The following is a 21509-nucleotide window of genomic DNA, read 5'->3' on the forward strand; positions in this document are numbered from 1 at the left end:
AAGTACTTAAAATCTTTATCTTAGAACATACAAGCATATTATAACAAACAACGGGTTTGAAGCATAACAAGAAGATGCTTTTCCTAGATCACACGTCCCTTTTACTGAAGCAACGACGAAAGATAGTTGAAATAGTTGAACGCGTTAATTATATGTATTGTATAAATTGAATACTATAAAGATACTCGATTCATTCGCCAATGACGAGATTTTCTAATTACATTTAAGTAGCACAGTTGAACCAAACGCATCGTACGTTTCTCCACGCAATAACTAACTATTCTTGATCCTTTAAAATTCTCTATAAAGCACGTGGTCCGTGAACGCGTTCAAACGTCTAAACGCCACGGTTTGAACGGTGCCCTGTGATTTTAACGCCTAAAGAAAGGACGAAAAAAGAGGAGCCGAACGGAATTCACCAAGCCTTTAATTCCTTCCGTTATCGCCGAGACACGTACCAAAGAGGTCGAGAAAAAACGAGGAAGAACCGTGTATTTAATGCAATTCGTAGCGCTCTATTCCGACCGAAACGTTTCTTCACTGTATTTAACGGTTGGCTCCGTGGTTAGTAGGTGCTTTTTATTCAAAAATATCTCGAAAGAAACTGTTTGAAAAAAAGGAAGAAAATAAAAGAAGAATTCTCGACTAGAGGTTAACGAGACAATAATTACTGGCGTATGGGGAACGGAGAGAAAGTTTCTCCGGATTGGATAATGGCCGGATGAAAATTTCGGCAAATGTTTGCTAATTAAAGCAACGGCCACGAATTAAATGAATTCCCGGGTGAGAATAAAAGATTGTACTTTCAAGCAAGTGCAGTTGAAAGTCTTGTAAACGAGTGGCGGAGAATTTAGTTGCGGAAGATGGTTCTTGAGTTAGTTGTTTTTTAATTTATCACTCTATAATATCGTGTCTGGTTGTGGCTTAAACTTATGATCATGATTCGACAAAATTTAATTTCAACCGTGACTCTGACTTTAATTTTTTCAACATACAAATCCGTAAAATGCAAGTTACGTATAATGTTCCAATATTTTGTATTGATATTGATCGGATGTAATATCGTAACGGTGAATAGCTATCAAAATTGGAAAATACTAAAAAATTACTAAGATTACTAAGATGATCATTGAAAAAAATGGTGTAGAAAATAAGAGAAACAGTTACGTTTACTAACTCAATTGTTAAAAATTTTACACGCGTTAGAGATATTTTGGAAAACAACGCACAGATACACGCGATATCTTCATGAAACCCTAAAATCAACGAATCTCCGGGAGAAAATCACGAAAATCGAGGATCAAGTAGCCCAAAAACTCCCTGACTTCGCTACTTCAAAGGATTCATCTCCTTTAACGGTGGCAGAAGCAGCCGGTTAACCAACCACGTAGCTTTGTGTATTTTGGATTGTGCATAGGCTGCCTGTAGAATTTCTGCGCGATGAAAAGCTTCTCGCGGTAGAGACAAGCGAACCGGATGCTGAACGTTCACCGTTCGCCACGTGTGCCTCAAGAATCAGGCGTCGGGGAATGATTAACATCGTCGACGTCGGGCAACGTTCGCTTCCTCTGGTCGGGACAACGGCGGGAACGAAACGAAAAAGCAAGAAGATTCATGGGACGTCGGAAAGGTGTCGCTTTTTCCATCGAATACCCGCGCGGTAATTAAATTTCCTGTCTGATGGCGTGGCGCGGTGGAATTTTGTGGAACCGCGAACTAGAAGGACGATGCCGCAGCTTTTCGTCGACAGAAATAACGAAAATAAACCGTATAGAAGGTATTGTTGAAAATGGCGAAGTTATGAAGCTCGATGGAAATTCAATTACTTTTTGTTGGCAGAAGGGGGATTCGGCACATCAGTTTCGATAGTGCTCAGTTGAAAGGTTGAAAAAGCTCTCTTTTTTCCCAGTCGCTTTGTATTGGTAGAAACCGCTTGCTGTGAACTAGTATTGTCTTTTTTTTTGCATATAGTATGTTTGGCCTGACAGATTTCAAAGCGAACGAGAGGCTCAATTGATTTAAGAGTAACGCGTGTTTCAATAAAATCCTTGTAATGTTATTACAGTTACACTGTGTTAATCCTTTGTTTTGTTTAGTATTCACCAACAAAATTGTTCTATACATACAACAAACAAGAATATACACAGGTAAGATACACTGACCATTTCCATGTTAAATCATAGACAAATTGTTGCCACGGAAAGATCTTACATCTAGCGCTAAATTTATTTTCTATTCTAAATTCATTTTCCAATTCGTGACAGTTCGGTCGTGCCCTTACTTACACTTTGATATTTATTTTCCTCTTTTATTTCGAAAGTAGCATCTTCATATACGTACTGAATAGAACTGCAACGCCCACGAGACGTCCGCAAGCCGTTCTAATATTCGAAGCACAGTATTGAAAGTATTTGAACACTTCTGCAAACTTCTCATGAACATGTTACGTGAGTTATACAAAACACGTTCAACTACTAAGGTTTCAAGAAGTTTTGTATAAACCACGCATTATATCCCTAAAAGTTCTTTATGACAAGTGTCCAAATACTGTCGTGAATCACTCTACATACATATGAAACACCGACGCGAGGAAGAAATATAAGATCTCCCCAGAGGGAAAATCCCGTATAGATAGCCGTACCCGCAGGAAACAAGCTCTCCCAGAAAAGAGCAACGACGAAGCTCAAAGAACGAGAGCTGCTCACCTTCGTGATGAGATCCTTAGCGCGGCTCTCGAACAGGTGTTCGAGCTTCTGCGTGTCAACAGGTACTGGCGACAGCTCGTCCCATATCATTTTGTTTTTGTCGAGCCTCGACAGTATGATGGGGTCATCCCTGACCTCCTTCCAGAACAGCTTCACCGTCTTTTTACTCTTCTTAGTGAAGGTCGGCAGTGGACTCTTTGGAGCGTTGCTGGAGTCGACCGCGGTCGGTGACCTCGGCGACTTGAGATTCACGCCGAACAACGGTGGAGGCGCTTGCGGTACGGGTGGCGGCAACCTCGCCCCTAGAGGTGGTGGCGGTGGTGCCCGTGCGCCACCAGGAGTCGGAACCATGGGCGGTGGTGGCGGTGGTACGCCGTTGGTCACGTTCACAGGTCCAAGAACGTCAACTTCGTCGTCGGAATTCAGATCGGTGAAGTCGAGGTCGCAGAGTTCGAGTGGCCGCTTCAGTTTCTTAACCAACTCTTCCCAATGCAGCTCGTTCTCGGATTTCTTCGCTTCTTGCAGTTTCGGCAGGCTGTCGCCGGTAGGAGACTTCAGCACGTCCGCTTTTGACTTGGACTTCGCCAGACCCTCCTTCGCCTTCGAGATCAGACCGCTCATATCCCCTATCCTGAGGGTGAAGTAGAAGAACATTGCGATGACGAAGGGTTTGAATTCTGGGGATAGGTTAGGTGGTGAGGCTTGAAACGTCGAGAAGATCGAGTTCCACTTGTTCTCTTTTTTTTTTTTTTTTTTTTTATCGAATGCGGACGTAATGTTTTAAGACGTCTGTAGGTTTCGCTATTTAAAGATGTGTTTTTCTTTTAGAAGAGACTACGATAATAGAATAACATCGATGGTAGCTCACTGAAGTTTGAAAGAGAAGATGGGTTAAGCATAATCTTTAAAACAGAATATATAATCCCATTTATTATCGTATATTCCAAGAGATTTTGTTAATACCAGAAAGATTATAACAATCTAGCAATCTTTCTAAAAGTTATCTTGGGGCGTATTATTCCACTAGACTCGCAAGGATTAATTTATTAAATATTTTACCCTTCTGTTCGTATATTAATTTTTAATCAGCTTCGAAATTTTGATTCAAGATCCTTTTGAAACAAGCGTCCGCGAGATAAAATGGCAAATTGAATAAATTGTTTGAAAAGTTTCAATTCTAATTTGTGTACATAGACCTAATTTCGATATGGGTCTGTGGTATTCAGGAAAATGTTAACAAAACGATATTTATCTTCCTGATAGGTGAAAGAAGAAATCACGGATTCCGATCCATCTTAAAGCGAGACGTACGAAAAGTGTTTCCTTAACGAGTCTTAATCTTTTCTACGTATCGTACAGTGAAATTACCTGGAAACCTTCTCCTCGACCGGGCTGCTCGGTATAAGATTTTGAGCGGCCAGCTTTTGTGTGAGATCCTTGACGGTTCCTTCCCTCTTCAGTTGTAGAACCACTCGACGATCCTCATCCTCGTCGGTGTGATTACCCTCGTCGCACTCGACACCCTCGTCCGGGCTCTTGCCGTACCATGGTTTCTTCTCCTCGGAGTCAAGCTTGTTCGCAGCATTCATCAGAGGCGTCAAGTCTTTCCTGCTGTTTGTCCTGGACAACTTATTCGACGGCGAGTCCGCATTTCTTTCGTACGACGTGCCGTTAGTGTAACGCAGGCCGTTCGTCGCATAGGGACCTTCAGCAATCGAAGAGCCGTTCAATTACTTCCAATTAATTAAGTTATTACTCTCTACGTTGCTTATTATTGTTTTAGTAGATGATTTGTTTGCTTACAGACAATAGTTTGACTATGCGCGTACTATATTAACTTGTTTACAGGTATATTTCTTTACAATTCTAACGTGTTCTAATTTCGTTGTTTGCTTTGAGGTCAGAGATCATAAGTTTTGAAAGCTTCTATAGTCGAATCTTCGAAGAATTGGAGAATCGACGTTCACCGAGTTACGCGGAGAGAATCAAAAGCTTAGGTTTGACGAGGATCGCTTAAAAATGCAAACAGAAACTGATCCTCCAACTACCACCCGAGAAACTAGTCGAGAGAAACTTCAAACAGCCCATGAGAACTATACACAAACATCTTTAAAAGCCTGGTAAAGTTACACAACTGAAAACATGGGTTTCTCACGAGTTAAAACGATACCAAGACTCGTTTATAACTCGTTAACGCTTGCTACTATTTTTTCTTGAACGGAAAATGAACAATTTCTCAAACTATCGGTTAAATTCTACGTGATTTCTTTCTTCAGATTAGGTTTTTGAAACAAAATTAATAACTAGGTAAATAAATTAATAACTAATCAAAATATATCCTCCATTTCTTCAAATATAATCTTTGATACAAAATCCCAATTATAATATGTATTTAATGAAATTTCCATTGAAATAAAATTAATAATATTTCACAAATTTTGAATGGAAATAAAATTAGGAACAAAATTGAATCTAGATATTTTGATTGTTTTATAAATATGTAGAATTGATAGTTATAACACTGGTCAGTATATAGTGTTTAAAACAAAATTACAGCAGCGTATCTCATAAATTGTATCGATTACTTCCTGCCGATACACTGGGCTTTATAACCTTGACCTAACCTCATAACATCTTTCTTAACCTTCTTGCATCTGTTCAGAAATCTCCCAAATTCGCACTTTTCCAACATTGCCTAATCTTTTATGATGAAACACATGGAACCTATGTTTCATTATAAAACCTACGATACCAATACAATCTGTTAGCTTAAAAATCTATTTCATACTCACGTAAAAATTACCTAATTGTGTTTCAGTTTGGTAAATATTTGCGAGTTGTGTAAAAGTTCGATGGTGGAAAATATAAAATCTACGATATCTATTCGCATAAAATCTCCATCAGATTATTTTCTCTTCCATATGTGTTTGCTACATTCTGTATCTACCTAGCTATTATATAATCATCGAATCATTCATTAAATCAATTTCCTTCGAGAAGCAAAAATTCTCCCGTAAACTTCAATAAAAGTACAGAGACCTAGACTTTGTACGAATATTATTCGTTTTATCATACAAGAAATTTGTATACCGTGAAAATCCGATAAAGCGAACACGTTAAACGAAATTCTCATTACTTCCCCATTAATGGTAATAGTGAAACGATAATAATCTATTACTGACTTTCCTGATCGTCCGAGGGTACCACGGATGCTCGCATAGTCGCCGTGGCCTCTTGCTGCTCCCTGATAAAGCTCCTCTGCCTCTCAGCTCGTTCCCTTCGACGTCTTAACGCCGGTGTCACGCCAACGTCCACTGAAAGCCGCAATAAATCACTTCTTTCCTGGCCCGTTCGCCGCCAATACACACGCGGCCGATCATTTTCCGCATCGAACTATAATTTACTATTTACCAGGCGCGTGGTTACGCGACACCGAACCGCTTATCGCGCGATCGTTTTCGTTCGCGTCGAATCACACCACCGCCGAACTTTCGTTTTGATTTATCGGCCGCGATACGAATCGAAACGTCCCTCGACGACAGTCACGATAAATTCTGCTCGTCACGCGTGTCATTTCTTCGCGGTTCGAGCTCGCGCCAAAAATACGCGGTGTATCAATTATTTCGTCGACTCTATAGTTGATGCGACGCTCGACACCGTATCCTCGATTATTCCATGCACGTTACCGCCGGCGAATCGGTTGGAAAATTTCACGCAGAATTTTGTCAACGTTCGTATAACGTTGTTTCACTTTGCCGTTCTGTGGAATTTTATTCGATCGCCGTGTAAGTTCTGTATAACGAAGAACATTCCTCCTTAGTGGTTTATATAAACGGTGATATACGAGCGGCTTAGGGAGAAAGTGGTACGAGTGACAATTTTTAGTTTGAAAATTGTGGATGAAGTTGAAGCATAATAAAGATAAACGCGGATGGAAATATTGCCTGCTCATATACATTCTTGACAGTCTTGATGCAAATCATTCTTTACGAAGATAAATCACAACGTTTCAACTGTGAATTCCAAGCTTCGATGCAATCTTACAAATGGCGAATGGCAGAATTTTTTCGATCGACCAGATTATTTCAACGCTATTAATCATTGTCCGATGTCCTCCTCCAGTATCGTCTTCGAGATTGCTATCTTCTCTACAGAACTTTACAAATCAATAATATCAGGTTCAAACAGTCGTAACACCTACACCAATTGTGAATGCCGAATAAAAATGCTCTACTGTACCGATTTCACTTCGTATAATGTTACTACAGTTCCTGCTTCGATCATTTGTGCCTTTTTATGCAAATATCTTCTCAATAATAAAATAATAAAAATAACGAAGACAATGTTTGTACCAAATATCTTTTAGCATCTGTATAAATTTTTAATTCGTTCGTATAAAAAGATTTAACAAACACAACTTACGCAGCAATCTAATACTTTCTTTAGCACCCTCGTTTTATTTCCTTCCTCAGAAGCTATATACAAATGTAAGTATCTTCTTCATGGGAAATGTTTTTGCACTTACAAGACAAACCCAAGAACGCTGGATCATCGATTGAATTAAAACTTTGTAATTCAATACAATTAACAAAATTTAATTTATGCGTCGATAGCAGCGAGAGTGTAAAACCTTCTTCTACTAACGGCGACGAATGCAAGTGATAAAACGTTATAGAAACGTAATGAGGTAAAGTAAAATTATAAAAATGTAATAAATACGCTGTATCGATATACGACGCGTTAGAAGACAACTTCCTCGGAATAGCGATAAACGTGCACACAAAACGATGAAAACGGTGAAAACATAACCGTTTGAATCAGCCGATTACTCATGGCCGCGACATCGACATTCCGTTTCCGGTGAAGCGAGTTCACGCGGCGTACTTGACCCGATCGGCGTGAATCCGTACTAGTCGTTTTCCGCAACGATGCGACGATCTAAACGTGCTCAATCACGGCCCCCTTCGAGCGAAACTACGCTTTTCGCTCGGTCTCTAGCGTGCAGTTCGCATTCGCCGCGTGCTGCATCCGCAACGAAACGCACGGGGGAACTGAAAACCGCAAGGTCTCTCTCCCGAGAGAGGGACGATCCGTTAACGCGGAAATCGCCGCTCGTGGGCGTCGAAGTTCGTATTCATCGCGCGGTCGAATCGTTAACGAGCGGATTTGCGACGTACATCGACTACCCGTATGCGTATACACGCCAAACGAAAGTGAAAATGTGTTTCATTCGGGATAACAGAAAGAGAGGAGGGAGAGAGAGAGAGAAAGAGAGGAGGGAGAGAGAGAGAGAGAAGGAGAAATCATGCTGGAACGATGCTGACCAATTGAGAGACTCGCAACGAAAATGACCCTTGTCAAATTTTTTAATTTTTTAGGTAATAATGCGTTACAGTTGTCAGGAGAGAGACTCCCAACATGTCGGTATTATGAAGAATAGTCTGTGCCCTGACTTATAGCCAAATGAAGATTAAATGGTTCTACAAAAATAGTCTTTAACGAGGGTGCAGAACTGCACAATTTAATAATGTGAATCTTAGTTGCTAGACTTTCGGAAATAATTACAAACGCGGCTGTTGATTTGTTTTTAGGCGTTTTAGAAGAAAGATTTAAAGAGATAAATAAAACTGTAAGCGGCAAGATTAAAACAAATGTTCTTAGTTAAATTAAATGTTTTAAGAATGTATCTTATTCACTCATAGTGAATCTTATTGACATTTAATTGGAATGAAAATGCTAAGAGCATTGTGCGATCTTTGCGCGAATTTTGTACTGTAAATACGTACAACTTGAAAACGTAATTGATTGCTTTTAGAGAAATGGAACGAAAGAAATGATTACGTTCGTATAATTAAAGAATCTTCCAATCCCTTCGACTCGTTACTGCAGCTGTCATAAGCCTGTACAAATATCGACATCGCTGTATCGCATTGGATAGCATTTAAAAATGCTACGTCCTTTGCATCATTTTCCTACAACTTTTCAAATTTTCCCCGGAACTGTATTCTTCTATTCTTCAAATATTTTTTAATAGAAAGATTTAAAAAGACGACAATAAAGTACGAAAATACGACGGAATAACTAGCACAAATACTGCACGTGCAGATTGCAAGTGCAGTTAAATAATCAAATATAGTATACGTATGTTACTGAATGGAATATAAAGCAAAAAATATGTAACGTATATGATACACGTAGAAAAAAATATGATAACAGGATAGATATACGTAAAGACAAAGCACGCGTGAAATGTCAGTGCTATAGAATATTATCATGAAAACAGAGATAAAAACGAAGTGAGATATCTTATCGATGGTCAGCACCGATCTAGGAAAGTCAACGTAAAATAATAGGAAAAAAGGTGTCTCACCTTTGTTCTCCTTGTAGCTGCCATTCAATTGAACTTCACCGAGATGACCCTGCGAACTCTGAGAACTGCTCGACTCGTCGTCGTCGTCGGGCAAACTTGAGTTTAGCGTGTTGTTCAGTGAGCTTATACCCAACGAGTGGTTGAGCCGCGGACTTAGGCGCGCGTTCAAGGACATCGACAATGGAGACGTGCCCGTCGAGTGTCGCCGGGATTTTCGCCGTTCGTGAGAATCCACCAGGGACTTCCGGTTTCGTAGCGTTTTCCTGCGAGGGAAAAGTGTTTCAAAGTGAATTATTATGTTCACGATTTTCATATTTCGACGTTGTGTCGTAAATTTAAAATATTATACGATGGATCTTGAGCGAGTTTCTATTTTGACGTTCATATTGCCTAGTCATTGATTCGTACTACTTGATTGGCGATACGAGTCGTGATATTTGCGTAATCCACTTGAAATATATCGATCGTCGTAACTCGCCAATTTACATAGTGTTATGCCAAGCAAAAAAATGAAAATTTACCAGTCACTCTTCGAATTTAAGTGGCATATATATTGCGATATAATCTAACCAGAAAAACTGCATAATTTGTTAATCTTTTTCCAACTTTGTGATTTTGTCGTCGAAATAGCTCCTTCGGTCATAACATTATTTGAGCAGAGTAATATATTTGGATTTCGAAGCTCTAAAGTAACGCCATTTTATAGAAAAACAATTTTTTTAAAACACTAAAATTGAGACATTTTGTATAAAATATTTTGTGTATGAAATACCATTTTCCAGGTATAGAATAATGATATTAAATACTATTCAGAATCGACGAAGGGTATTCTTGAAAATTTAATTTATTTACTGTATTTATATATGTTGATTTTTCATTTATACGTTAATGGACAAAACATTAAATACAATATATTTGCCAATCGTTTTCCACTACTAGTGAAAATTGAAAATATTATTCAGACTGCACAGTCTAGAGTCAAATGGAGCAATTTTTACTCACTGGAGAATTCAAGGCAATACACCTATCTGCGTTTGAACATTCAATCAACTATGGACATGCGATATATCTAGTGATTGTATTCTAGTTTAGGGGCTACTTTGGAACAACTGACTTCTTCACACGAACGCGGCCTACAATGATGGATACCTTGCTCTCAATTTGCTTCATCCACCTCGCGATGACCAATCCATCATTTAGAAGAGTCATTTATTATCACGTATAGGAACAAGGGATTTCGGTATAACAACGTGATCGTTCATACGTTAAGAGGGACGATAGATGACACGCATTGACTTAAGAATATTACAATTTTAAAATAAATGGTTCAAATCTATCCCATTCTTTAATAGGTAGATGTACGGTTATTGAATTAATAAATGAGAACTAGAAGAACGAGCTAATGCGAGAATTATGAGAGCCGTAAAGGTCAACTTGTTAGCGTGCTCGGATAAAACGGAACTTGAAATTTATCGCGGTAAAACGATGATTAGGCACTAATCCAAACACATGCCCGTGAAAGCGATTTTGTCTGAATAATCCGAGAGTTCTATCACTACATATATTGTGAGTTCAACTGCTTTTACTCGTACAGATAGATATTCAGTTATATTTTGGAAACATGATCATTTCATCTTCAAAAACTATGTTCTATATATATTACATGAGCGAGTAAGATCACTTGAGACTTTCATACTCGGTCTTTCGAAGATTCTATCTGCGCGTAATCCTGCGCAACTTGCAACTTAGACCACACGAAATTTCTCTACCTGTATTATCCAGAACACGTTACATACCAAGATCAACAAAGTTGCTAAAGGGAGAATGGCATACGAAGCGATCGAGGCCTCAAATCGATACCTGATGTTATCGTCCAGCTGACGAATAGGCGAGCCCCTATCGTTCCCGTCCTCGTGATGCAGCACGGCCTCGTAGATCTGGAATTGTCTGAGTAGATCAAGATCGGTGCCTTGCTTCGACATGTACCTCTGGATGATGCCCTCGATTCCCTGCTCCTCCAAACAGTCCACCTGATCGTAATAAGTGTCCTGGTCCGGTATACCGTTCAAACACTTGTTGACCAACGTCGTCGCGTAGATCAGTAATTCCGTGTCGGCGGCGTCGTAATCCTTCAGCAGCTTCATCACGTTCGTCCAGGGTATCATGCCCCTGGATGTATCGACCGATCTAACGGCCCTGACCAGCAGCAGACTGTTTGTCTCCACATATTCGACGAATACCAGCAACAGCTTCAGTGCAGTCTTCACCACTAATCGGAAGCGGCTGGCTATTAACGTGTATAACCACTGAACCGTCTGACCGTGTTCCATCACTCCATTCATGCCATCCACATAGAGCATCACCTGACCGAGAGCTGTACGATTAAAAGCATAAAACTGTTAATCAGCTTATATTTGTGTAAGAATTTGAAAGGGAGGGATGTTTGTTTGAAGATGATGGAGAAGTGTCAAACGAAGAAGAATTAAAGATAAAGTTGAATTAGTTTCCGCGTTTGTAAATCCTGTTTAGAGGTACCGAGATATACAAGTAGTTAAATACCAAATGATTCATTTTTAATATCAGAGTTCTTGTCTTTTACCACTGAACCCCTAACTTATATAGACAAATATCCAACATCAAATTCCTATAGTAAATAAATTTCCACTAAACTATCTGTTTACTGAATTCATTCTCAAGCTTTGTTCCTATTTGTGGCAATAAAATGGTGAAAATTTATTCCCTCGTATTATTCCATTAATATGCCTACTTTCGCAGATATATAAACAAACAAAAACGAAACATTTACAGAAACAACGGAGAACTACAGCCTTCCCAAAACGACCCAACATACCTATATAAAAACCTATAGCACGATACGGAAAACAATTTTAGTCCCTGCAGCCAAATCCATATTCAACGTAAAACAATTCCATAAACGAACAAACTTTCGTCGAACAAAGGTTCGTCTGAGCGAACCTAACGCTCGCGTAATATCTGGCACCCTGCGCGCGAGTTAAATATACACGCGCGCGTAGTCGTTCGCGGTTCATCAATTTCGCATGAATCATAATCTTCAGGACGACGGGGAGGTCTTTTGTTTCCTAGAACAACGGAACTTTCTCACGCTCTCACCCGTTCACCCTTTCCATTTTCCCCTTTTACGTTAATCCTTTTTTCTCTCCTTTTTGTTTGGTTTTCGACGGCAGCGCAGGGAAAGCATCGCCACATCTCTGACAGCCGATGCAAATATCCAATGAGAAGCTTTTGTCGCATTCTCCGCCGCCACTCTCGCGACCACCAGGATGAAATCCATCAATCTCCGAACGGTTCAGATCGACTTTTGTCATTTTTCTCTTTTCCACTTGCCAGGCGACGCCTCGTGTTGTCCGCGAAATTGATTTTTCGCCTGACTCGTGCTACCGGATTTCGCGGCCCACGTTTACCATCGGTTTAACGCGTGCCTCCGAGCGACTTGAAATTAGTTCATGTCGTTGCCAAGTTTGCGGTATATATTTGCAAAGTTTGGCGAATTACTTAGATGATGGTGGGAGAGAAATATTTTTTTTAAACTTTTACTTTAATTCGAAGAATATTGATGCACAACAATCCCTGCGACTATAGTTACGACGTAAATAAATTGGGTAATTAAGAAGAAATTTTAAATTTCAGAATCTTGAAAATTAAAATATCTTTCGGTATATCTTACTATCTTTCAGTATTTGAAAAGAAAACATTGTTGTTTTATTAAACGTTTCTCGTGGATATTATCTTGCAAGTATACTTGCTACTTTTTTAATAAAACTATCGATCTTAAAATCCACGAATTTACTTGCAAAGATTCTACGTCATTAAGTCACCAAGTCTCGTTTGAACTCTGGAATTATTGTGATGCTATATATCGAGTGTACTTCTTTCGATACAGCGGGCGTTAATTGGTCCATAAGTCGTGACTAATTGTAAAATCTAAATAGAGATAAAATCATATGAAAGAGAAAGTGGAAAATTTCAAGGAATCGTGGTGTGATCTTTCCTTTTTCTTAGACGAAGTTACGATTAGAATTACTAAAATCCGCTTCGTTATTGATCGCGACTCCTATTCTGTTCAAAAATTATCCGCCACCTGTTATAGAAGGTAGTCGCGCCGGAAATCCGGTAAATTACACAATAATAACTAGCCGCGAACAAATTATCAACTCGTGCAACGAACGTTACGTGGTCATGTCAAAAGTTGTAATTTACTTGCTGTATAACTAGTACGAGTTCTAATTGAGCTCGGTGTATTGCTGCGCGACAATTAATTATTGGGTCATGGTGGTATAACTAGTTCTCTGTCGAAGTGTACAAGTGATAGAAGCGCAACTAATCGTGGCCTTATCGACGACGAAGTAATGTGTACTTGATGGCCAAGTATTTGCTATTTCTTCGATAATTTTGCTTCCTTCGCATATTTCCTGTTCTTACATTACAGATACCGAGAATAATCTTATTTGATCAAACGAAATTTTAATCTCGAATTTCTTCGATAAGAATTTTTATTCTTATTGAAAGAGGTATGAAATATCTGTTTTGACGAATTGTTTATAATGTAGCAGAGATATTGATATTTGTTTCGCAGATTTTTTCAAATCTATCGAACTATGAGATTGATAAAAAAAAATTAGACTCGCAGACAAACAACATGATTTGCCTAAAAACTGTGGAAAAATATATTTATTGACAATAGATTAATATTAATCTTTTTTAATTTTGTTTCAAGTATCGAATATCTATAAAATTTCATAACTGTGAACAAAGTTGGTGCGGAATTTACTTTCACTGTTTTAAATGTATCAGTTCTGACAAAGTGAGTGATACAAATATTCGATGATAATAATTATAAAAATGTCAAAATCGTAAACGCAGGGCACGATGTGACATGAAAAAGGAGCTTTCTCTTTGTTTACGAGATTCAGTGCTGCGTTTGAAAAATGGAAACGAAAGATAGGTGCAAAGCGGGATAGGAGCGTAGCGTAGTTTATGAAAATAGAGTCTCGACGTCGGGTCGCGTCGTTATTCTGTTAGTTGCAAGTATCGATACCCGTTTGAAACGCAATGTTTTCATAAAATACTGGACTCGATTTTCCTCACTGATATTTATGTATCTACGTATCGTATTAGATATCGACATTTCATGTACGTAGCAAAAATATTGCGAGTGAAGGAAATGAATATCCTCTATCGCACGATGTAGCGGTTACTTTAAATTTCATTGATAATCCTGAACATGACGCGTGTAAATAAAATGAAAACTGAAAACGATAGTCGAGTCCACTTTTCTGACATTATAGGAATATTTGAAAAAATACTACGATCAAAAATGGTAGGATACAACTTATTTATAATATAATACGATAGAACCACAATTATCAGAACGCTGATTGATAGAACAATTAGTTATGAGAACATCGATCGACAAAAAATTTGACGACAGTCATTTGTCCCATTTGGACTTGTCTTGGCCATAAAATTAACGAAATTATTATCACTGCCAGATTCACCATTATTACCAGATTCACCTAACAGCAAGTCTCGCATAAATCTTCAAATCACCAAGACCCTAAAAATCAGATGACACTAAAGCCTCTTTGATTCTGAAATTGCCAAGATTGTAAGATGCACGATGCGCATAATGTCAAAGTTCTGTCGGCCCTGGGATCGCTGAAACCCCAAGATCTCATTGGACTTTATGATTTTTTGACTTTGTTATTATCAAAGTCTCGCAGTTCATCTGGAGCGGGATTTTTTAATTTTATCGATGCAAAATATTCAGAATATTTTCCAAATAATGTCGCGCATTGGCATATTTATGTAACATCCCTTACCGACTTTATCTTTATTAATGAAAAATAGTGCACACACACACGATGATGTGCGTTTTTAGTGCAGCTTCTTTTCACTTTAACCATCCTTTAGCTGCTGATTCTGCATAAAACTGAATGTTGAATTTGCTCAGTTCGCTACAGCAATGTAAATGAACCTAGAAAGTAATTACATGAGAAGTTTGCAAGATAAACTACTCTTGATTATTTTCCAGTATATTTTTCCAGCTTCTGTGCAACGCTTCCCTTCGACAGAATATGAGAAATATTATTACAGCTTTATGATTGAATAGGATTGTATTGAAAAGAACTTGGTATACCAATAAAGCTACCGAATGAAATATTAAATTACAACAATGAAAAATTCGTATAAATCCGGAGATTTTCATTTCTTTCTGGACTGCATAGTAGGTTGTTTCACGTTGTAATTCAACTACGTGAAGAGTCACAGAGAGACAAGAACTCGAACTCGCAGCAATATCGTAAATATTCCGCTGGTTAACTTTTCCAATATATAACAATATCACTGCTAATATTGTTTTCGACATCAAACAAAAACATATAACTTAATTATTGAACGCTATCGTAGGAATTTCACCATCAAAGCCAAAAAAAAAGAAAAAAAATAAAAACAGTGATTTATTTGTTGTATTAAATACGAATGTAATTGATAACCAAACAAAGGAAACAAGATATTGTTCAGAGAATTAATAAAAGAGCGATAAGAGAAATAAAACTATACGTAAAACATATATATCCTAATCCAAATCATAAACACGATTAGTGTCTTTCCCGATTACATTTTGTTATTTCAGTGAACACTTAAAGAACTGACATGTATATATAACTTTATATGGTGAACTGAAAATTATAGTAGTATGAATCAAGATTATAAGAATTTGAATTCAGTCGGGTATTTAAATTCTTACAAACCTCTTTAATTTTATAATTAATTAAGTCATAATTTTATTATATATACGCGATAATTTGAAACGTGTTATAAAAATAAATTCTAAATAATATTTTCTGAAGGATAACAGTGAACAGAATTGCATCGATATAATCTTCAGCTAAGCATATTATATTAAAAAGTATTAAAACGAAGATATAGAAACTTATTTGAAACAACTATTTCGTAATATCTTCCAATTGGTATATGCAAATTTTATAAGAAATCCATTATCATCCACAGCTGCAAATGTAATCTTTGATGGATTCGTGAACGTATGGAAACTAATGCACGTTTACCACTACATAGGACACTTCGTGTTGGGCAACTGACCGCGTTTTCCGATGTAAATGGGTTAAATCAGCGAAAATGCGTTAGTGAACTGTCGGATAATGGAACTATTGTGTCGATCGAATGAAACTTTTCTTCCGTAGAAAGATCAGCCAGCCGGTAATTTCCCCTTAATCTATTCTGACCGATTGCTCGAACTCGGCATTCATACCACTTGGTCCATCGTACTTTTTCAACTAATTATCCGTCAATTGTAATGATCTCTAATGAACGGGTTCTTGACTGACGAATCTTCAAGTTTCTTCGAAAAATCGATCGTGTCCCTCGTAAAACGTTATACATATTCTGTGTTGTTATATAATGTGTTATAAAATTATATGTAATTTCAAACGTTTTATGTCCTGAAAGTGAGTATAACAATCAACGTGACGCAGAAAACGATCTTCTAATTGCTCTGAGCAGTGTATTATAAATATAACTGTCTTTTTAAAAAATTTAGTCCATACTAGTCGTTAAGAAAGTAGTTCTCTTTCTTAATTGTTAAAAATGTAAAAAATCTACACGACGTGCAAATCAAAATTCGTTGAATTAATAACGTTAAAACATTGCTTAAACTCCGTACGTATTTGAAAGAATTACTTGTTGAATATTCTCACCGCGAACCAATTTCATAAATTTAAAAAGTCTCAAGAGAGAAACAAGTTTTCCATTTTTCTTAAATTATGATGTTCTTTCAATGGTATAGCATTATCGATAATATAATAAAATTTTAATATTTTTTCGATAAAATCGTATAGAATGTAATTTGCAGAGAATATTAACAATCAATATCGTCGATTCGTATAGTGTATATAATATTATAATACTACTTTTATATGCACTGAAACGAATACATGTTTCAGCATGAACATCAAATTTTACCCTGGTAATACTATACACTTTTCTATACGGTACGCAATAAAAATTCAATTTTCATTTCGTAGGTTTCACATTTCTTTTGTTTTTTCGCGGCCGGCTACGGTATTAAATTTAGATTTGTTCGCTGTTGTAACGGAGTACGCGATGGCATGAAAAGCAGCTCGTGAAATTCGTTCGGGCGAAAGTTTCGGTAGGGCGACTGTTAAATTAAACATCAGGAAGTTCGTAGTACCGGTTGGCTGCCTGTTTAGTGCTACACCGAAAGACGAAGTTTCTACGACTATAAAGAGTAGCTTTTCTTTCCACGTAAACCCGAAAATCGAACTTCAATGGACGTTTATCAAATTGCGAAAAACACGACGAACAAAATGCTTTACGTACTATAAATTAATGTACGGCAATAAAGATCTGCACACACATTGTACATAAATTCTCGTCCACAAATGTTAACACGCCTAGAGAAAATGAAATAAACTTGAAATATCATTAGGAGCCGTTAAAAGTTTCATGATTACTATTTCGCGATTTATGAAGAATCCATATATATCATGTTGTATAAGCATGTTGCAATAAGAATTTCATCAATTATAAAATTAAATTCTTTCCTCGCAAAGTTGGTATTACGCTGTACAAGTATTTACTCGGTATATTAAAATTACGAAACCACGAAATTAAACATATTTTTAATATAAAAAAGAACGGAGGATACGTTCCTGATTTCAGCTGTAACTGCTCGAGCGATATTCACATACAACGAATTGCATTTATCCGCAAATAATCTAAAGTTCTAATCTAATCTAAAGTCATCAGACTTTATTACCAGTTACGATCAGTGCGGTAATAAGCGTTTGAAACGTTTAGCAATTCAAACGAAACTTCCGTAACGTATCGGGCATTCGTATCGAAGTAACTCCGTGGAAAAGCAAGACAGCCAACTTACAGTCGATGAACATTTTTCAGCAAGTACCGAGAGTATTTTCGAGCGGAACTGACTTTCTTTCGAACTGCCGTTAATTTCCGCAACATGGACCTGTCTTTATGTTCTCCAATTAGAAACCGATGCTAATTGAACCAGGTTCGAATAAATACACGAACGACGTTTACGATCCATTCACGAAATCGAAATTGTTCCGCAAGCTGTGCCGGCGCAAGGAGCAAGAAAACGCGCATAATCTCGAAAGAAAATTTATCACGGTCCAGGGTGGCCACTCATAAATTCCGCCGATAAGAAACACGGCACGTTAGCAAAATTTAATTCCGCGACCGCTTCCAGTCTCGCGTTTCACGCGACACCCGACCGACAAAAAGAAAAAAGGAAGGATAAGAAAAGAGGAACGTCATTTAGAATATATCGTTTGTACGCGATAACCCGATGATCGTGGTTATCTGTCGTGGTGCTGGTTTTAGCCGGAGATTTATTGTTGGGCCAGCCAATAAAAAAGAGTATGCTAATGCGGTAATTATGCTAATAATAAACGTTACACGACATTACGCGTTTAACACCCTCGCTAGTCCGAGGCCTGGTAGACCGTGGTGATTTAACGTAACAACACGACCGCGTAAATTTAGCAATTTGCATGGTGCCGCGTTATTTCTCGACTGTCTTCCTGTTAGCGGGAGTTATGTCGCCGCTTTTAATCCAATCCGTCTGAAAATCGTTTTGCGTGCGATGGAAAAATAGGCCAGGCTAATGTAACCCGGCCAGAAGCCGCGTTAATGGATAAAAAGATAAAGGGCCGATCTATAATGAGCATTTATATGCATGGCGTGTCGAATATTAAGTTAACGTTAACATATAACTATATTGACCATTTGGAACAGTGTCTCTCACACGGAAATTTGGGAGAACTAGTCTTTTGTGGCCGTGGCGGTTGCTTCTGTTATCGCAATTGTTTAGAAACGATTAACTAAAAAAAGAAAAGAACTACCCCCTTTATGTGCATCGAAATATTAAAATTAAAAATTACAACGTTACGAACTACAAAATATACGTACGTTCCAGATAATTGTAAAAACAATAGTCTGAAATCCGTCGTTTTGACGAGTTTGACAATTCTACTACTAATCGGTGTCTAAGAAGTCGTAAATCGATTTTGAAAAAATGTTAATTCTTAAAAATTGTAATAATTCTGAAGCCTGCAGTTTAAAAAATTCGCTGCTTCTGTATAATTCTATTGTTTCCCATGCGGTTTACTTGATCCCAAGAGCTTGCAAGCGCGATGGCAAGAAGTTAAATGTCCCGAAGAATTTGAGAAGCACTGGCAGGGGTTAACGTCACGTTTCAAGCATCGACGTCGCAATCGTAACGTCGCGCCGCTTCATCGGCACAATCGCGCCGGTAATGACAATAATTGTAAAGCGATTTAAGCGCGCCACGGTTGCGGGCATTAGCCGGCCCGTTATCATTACATCGGCCATAAGTTACGCCGCGAAATCTAATTAGAAGCGTGTACGGGAGCGTAGATCGCGCGCGTAATCATCGACTATCGGTATAGCTCTATGGGGATATTATAATCAACGATCGATGATTCACGGAATCACACGACTTTTTACACAGTAAAGTGTGATTGTAGTTCAACAGGTAATGCCATAAGGATGTAGAATCAGTTTTCCTTCATGATTCTGGTTAACTGGTCATAAAATTATTATTTTGATTATAGGCGACATTTCTAGGAAATATATCGTTCATTATTTGAGATAATAAATTATTATGCATTGTAACGATATAAACATCGTTATACATTATAATATACATTGATGTAAGTATATTCCTGAATATAACAATTTTTCTTTAATGCTTCAATATGTTTATGTTGACCATATGGATTTAATTATATTATACCATATATGTATATATTTATGAATTTTTCTCTTTATTTTAATCCTTCACATCGCAAAAGACAATATTCGATTATCTCCTTCAATTCTCGTATATAAAAATAGGTGCTCTACAGACGACATCGATGTGCTCCTCGAGGAAACAACCATTTAACACGTACAAGAGTACTAGTTAGTCGCGTATGTTATACAATTTCATCAGCATATATCCAAAGAGCAGTCATAATTTTCCGCGCGAAAAATCTAGCGACAGCGTCCAGTCGTTGTGCGAAGCACCCTCGTGTTACCCGTTTTTCCTCTCGTCGGCAACAAAAGCAGAACGAAACGAAAAACAGGCAAGAGAGAAAGAGAGAGAGAGAAGAAAAAACGAGGAAGAACGAAAAAATGAAAGCAAAAAGCTGGCGGAGTAGCAGAAGAAAGGAAAAAATATAGGTGGGAACTGCGACGACATTGCGTCCAACGGCACAGAAAACGTTTTCCCGGTGATTTAGAATCATAATCCACGTGCGCGCGTCCCGGAAACTTGGTTTCTCCTGTCGCGGACGCATCTCTCGAATCAAACAAGGGGATCGATAAAAATCTGTTCCCTAGAAGAAAAGTAGGTGAATGTTACGCATTATGCGGTGTTGGAATTTTACCGATAACGTGCACATATACACGCAATATCTTTGGTGTGTAAGTATACGTAAGTTCCTCCCTCGCTAACTTGCACCAGTATATCGCAGGCTTGAAGATGCGGAAAAACGTAGGAACCGTGTCACTTCGAAAACAGCTGTCAATCGATCTATCCACGCTTCACAACAGCCTTACAGTTTTAAATACAGTTTCACAAATATTTTCATATACAGTTTCATTCCGTACTCGGCTTTCTGTTGTCGTCCAAATAACAGCTACGGAGATTTTCGTTTTAACGAACGTTTTGTATTCTTTATGTAACTGCGATAAAAATATCCGTCACGGGGTGTTCAGAACTTTAAAGTCTATGCCAGAGAAATCTTGTTTCGCTGACATTTAAAGGAATCTCTTTATCGCGATTTATATAAAGTAATGAAGGATAACAAGTGGCCGGGTACCAGCGATGTATGGTACGGAGGATGTAGCGTATATTAAGTTACTTTGACTGAAATTGCACTTAGCGGTGGAATTTATTAGATTGCGATAAGGTTAGATGAACGTGTAACGAGCAGTTGAGAGAACGAAACGCGAGGGAGATTGTATTATGTGGTTACAAATTATAATGGTTGCAGTGAATTTGTGTACGAAATAATATGGAATAAAATGCGTTGAACATTTTATCATTTGACTCCGTTTACCGTAATAATTATTTATAATGAACGTTTCGAGCGAACGTGAAAACAAGTACTTCTGAAATTTCGCTTATCTCCGAGTAATTTACTTTACATGGTGTTCTTCGTGCGGATTATCTTTTCATTTAAATACGAGCAATTAAATACTGCTACAGACGAAAACTAAATTGCAGTAGATAGAATGCTTTAAAAGGTATATGAAACATTGAGAAACGCTTGCTTACTTTTGACAGAATGTAATTTAATTATAGAGTTGCGAGTAACAATTATATA

At 37.9% G+C, this 21509-nt stretch overlaps 1 protein-coding gene across 4 annotated transcripts in view; it reads right to left on the reverse strand.

Annotated features, from left to right (window-relative positions):
- The window catches only part of LOC122568284 (FH1/FH2 domain-containing protein 3), a 240633-nt gene that overhangs the window by 38435 nt on the left and 180689 nt on the right, over positions 1–21509 (reverse strand). For 2 of the 4 annotated variants that reach the window (XM_043727859.1, XM_043727858.1), the window contains exons 6-10: positions 10936–11449; positions 9076–9338; positions 5888–6019; positions 4074–4410; positions 2706–3336 (exon numbers count right to left, since the gene is read on the reverse strand). In XM_043727859.1, the coding sequence (XP_043583794.1) occupies positions 2706–3336; positions 4074–4410; positions 5888–6019; positions 9076–9338; positions 10936–11449 (1877 nt within the window). Of the gene's footprint in view, positions 1–2704; positions 3337–4073; positions 4411–5887; positions 6020–9075; positions 9339–10935; positions 11450–21509 lie in introns of all 4 variants that reach the window. The other 2 variants (XM_043727857.1, XM_043727856.1) reach the window with 1 other exon arrangement.

This window comes from Bombus pyrosoma, linkage group LG6, assembly GCF_014825855.1.
Source record: "Bombus pyrosoma isolate SC7728 linkage group LG6, ASM1482585v1, whole genome shotgun sequence".
Classification (NCBI taxonomy): Eukaryota; Metazoa; Arthropoda; class Insecta; order Hymenoptera; family Apidae; genus Bombus; species Bombus pyrosoma.